Raw genomic sequence first — 2,598 nt, 5'->3', positions numbered from 1 at the left:
TTTATATTAAACAAGATTTCTCAGTTTTACATCATATGAAGAGTGCCATTATAAGCACTACTGAGTGCCATTATAAGCACTACTGAGAAATGATATATACATAATTAAATATTAAAAATAATATTTTTTATAAGTATGACAAAAGGAATTTTTTTTTAAACATATAATAATAATAATATAATAAAAAATAAGAGAAATCATTAAAAATAAATAAATGTTTTTAATATTATCTCACATGTCATCTTCGAAATACAAAATATAAATACCTCCACAGCATAATGAAGTACTTTCGCAGCTGGATGAAGAACTATGTTTTCGAAAGGCATAATTTCTGGTGCTTGCCAACTATTCATGCCTTCGTAATAATGTACTTTGAGCATGTGATCAGTGAAATATTTCCCAAATGAAAGCTTATTAACATCAGGTTTAGGATTTAACTGATTTGGCCCAGCAAGGCGGACAGATAAATCTGCATACTGATTAAAATATACTGAATAAATTACGTTTTTAGTTTCATCTATATTACATTTTACTTAATTATTTCTTATTGTAATAAGTGAATACCTTAAAAAAACGTTGCGGTACAGAATTCTTATCTTTAGTTCTCAAAGAAGAGCTCCACCTAACACTCTGTTGCAGCTGATTAATCACATTTCCGAAAAATAAAATCTAGAATAAGAATATATACATTTATTTCTGTCTCTAGTAAAAAAAAGCTTATTATAGCAATTTAGAAACTCGAAGTACGCAATTACGAAATTTAAAATTCTTAATAATTTGGGCCATATTATATTCATGTGCGTGCATTTACAAATATTCTATACGTTAATAAATTTTATTTTTGTGAGTGAGTGAAATAAAGATTTTATTCTTATTTAGCTTAGCTTAATATCTCCCTAAATGCAATTAAAAAAAAACAAAATTAATTAGATGAGTCTTATTCAGATTAGATATCTTTTATATTATATTTTTTCATATTATATTATTTTTTTATATTATATTTTATTCACCAAAGTATATATGATGTCATCATTACAAAAATTTTTAAAACAATAAAATAAAAATAAAAATTGTAGAATTTTATTTTTATCTTTGAATATATAATATTAACTGTAAAAAATCTATGCTAGAAAATCATGTTCACTAATAATATACTTCGAAAAATTTGCCTCGTCACTTAATATGTACCGTTAATTTTAATCTTTATTAATAGAATCGACGAAGTCAGTAAAGAACATCGAATTATAAATGATAAGAACGTATGCGTTATTATAATTTTTGCGTCGTTATAATTTTTTGTGTAAATTGAAAAGGTTAAAAATTTCTGTCTTAAAACCATTAAAATGTTCGACATAATGAATTCATCGTCTATTAATGTAATTATTTATTATACGGAATGTAGATCAGCAAAACTCTAAAACATGACGTTATATCTCTTATCACACTTATCAGTTAAAGAAGGATATATCTATAAGAGAAACGTAAGTATACATATACATAAACGTCGACATAAACATCAGCTAGATTATATATTTATTTGATCGTTTTTTTAATGTTACATACGAAGCATAAATACTTTTAATATTTTTATATAGAAGAATATAAGTTGAAATATCTTCTAGATTAAACTTTGCACTACGGTAATGAAATTAGTACTACAGATAATGCTCGCATGCATAATAGAGGAAAATTAAAAATTATTTAAATGGATCTTCAAATTTCCAAGAATTTTCAAGGTAAAACAGATTGAAATACTAATCAGTAGCATTCTTTCTCAAACAAAAAAAATTTTTAATGATTGTATGCATTGTATACTAAAATAATTACTATGTAAAGTAACCGGAACCATACTCTTGCTAAGATTTGAGATTTTTTTCTAATTTTTTGCCGAGTCCAAAATTGAAAACTAAACTAGTCATATTTAAAAGAGGAAACATTTCTGAATGTTAATAAAAATATTTTCAAATATTTATAGGTGTTAAACTTAGTAAATGATTTTATTAAGACCGTAATGTAATAAATACTAAGTAAGAATATTCAAGTCTACAACGGTCAAAGCTAGATCTTTAATGTTTAAATATAATAATTCAATGTGAATTATGTGTGTATATACTACATATGTACATATATGCATATATACCATAGTTGTAGCTATTTCAAACTGCGCGCCGAATTTCCGAACTTACAAACACAATTAAACTGCTGGAATAATATTGCTGCTGGACAAATTAAATTAAATTGATAAATTTTAATAATAATTTTGATGTTCAATCCAGTATCATATTAGAAGGAGGTTAATGTGCTGAAAAACTTGTTAAACTTAGTTTTCATCGATTTTTTTTTGCTTGAAAAATGTATTTACTTCAATAAGAATATGAATTAATACATCAATCAGAATATTTTCTATTGCTTTTTGTTATTTTTTTCCCATTTTTCTGGCAAAAGCATATGGAATTTATTCGTGTTAGCCAGAAAACAATCAAAACTTAATATTCTCCTAATACAAGAATGTGGTGTTAAGCTTTAAGATAAAAAATGCGCTACAAATAACAATAAAATTATAATAAATTACTAGTTAATAATTAATAATTAATAATT

At 24.4% G+C, this 2,598-nt stretch overlaps 1 protein-coding gene across 2 annotated transcripts in view; it reads right to left on the bottom strand.

Moving 5' to 3' along the window:
- The window catches only part of LOC108689162 (branched-chain-amino-acid aminotransferase, cytosolic), an 18,641-nt gene that overhangs the window by 9,833 nt on the left and 6,210 nt on the right, over positions 1 to 2,598 (bottom strand). For both annotated transcript variants that reach the window (XM_018195812.1, XM_018195811.1), the window contains exons 2-3: positions 565 to 669; positions 267 to 476 (exon numbers count right to left, since the gene is read on the bottom strand). In XM_018195812.1, the coding sequence (XP_018051301.1) occupies positions 267 to 476; positions 565 to 669 (315 nt within the window). The remainder of the gene's footprint in view (positions 1 to 266; positions 477 to 564; positions 670 to 2,598) is intronic.

The sequence above is a fragment of the Atta colombica genome, unplaced genomic scaffold (genome assembly GCF_001594045.1).
Source record: "Atta colombica isolate Treedump-2 unplaced genomic scaffold, Acol1.0 scaffold261, whole genome shotgun sequence".
In the NCBI taxonomy this organism is placed as follows: Eukaryota; Metazoa; Arthropoda; class Insecta; order Hymenoptera; family Formicidae; genus Atta; species Atta colombica.
The sequence above is the reverse complement of the archived record's forward strand: the minus strand, read 5'-3'. Positions and strand labels throughout refer to the sequence as shown.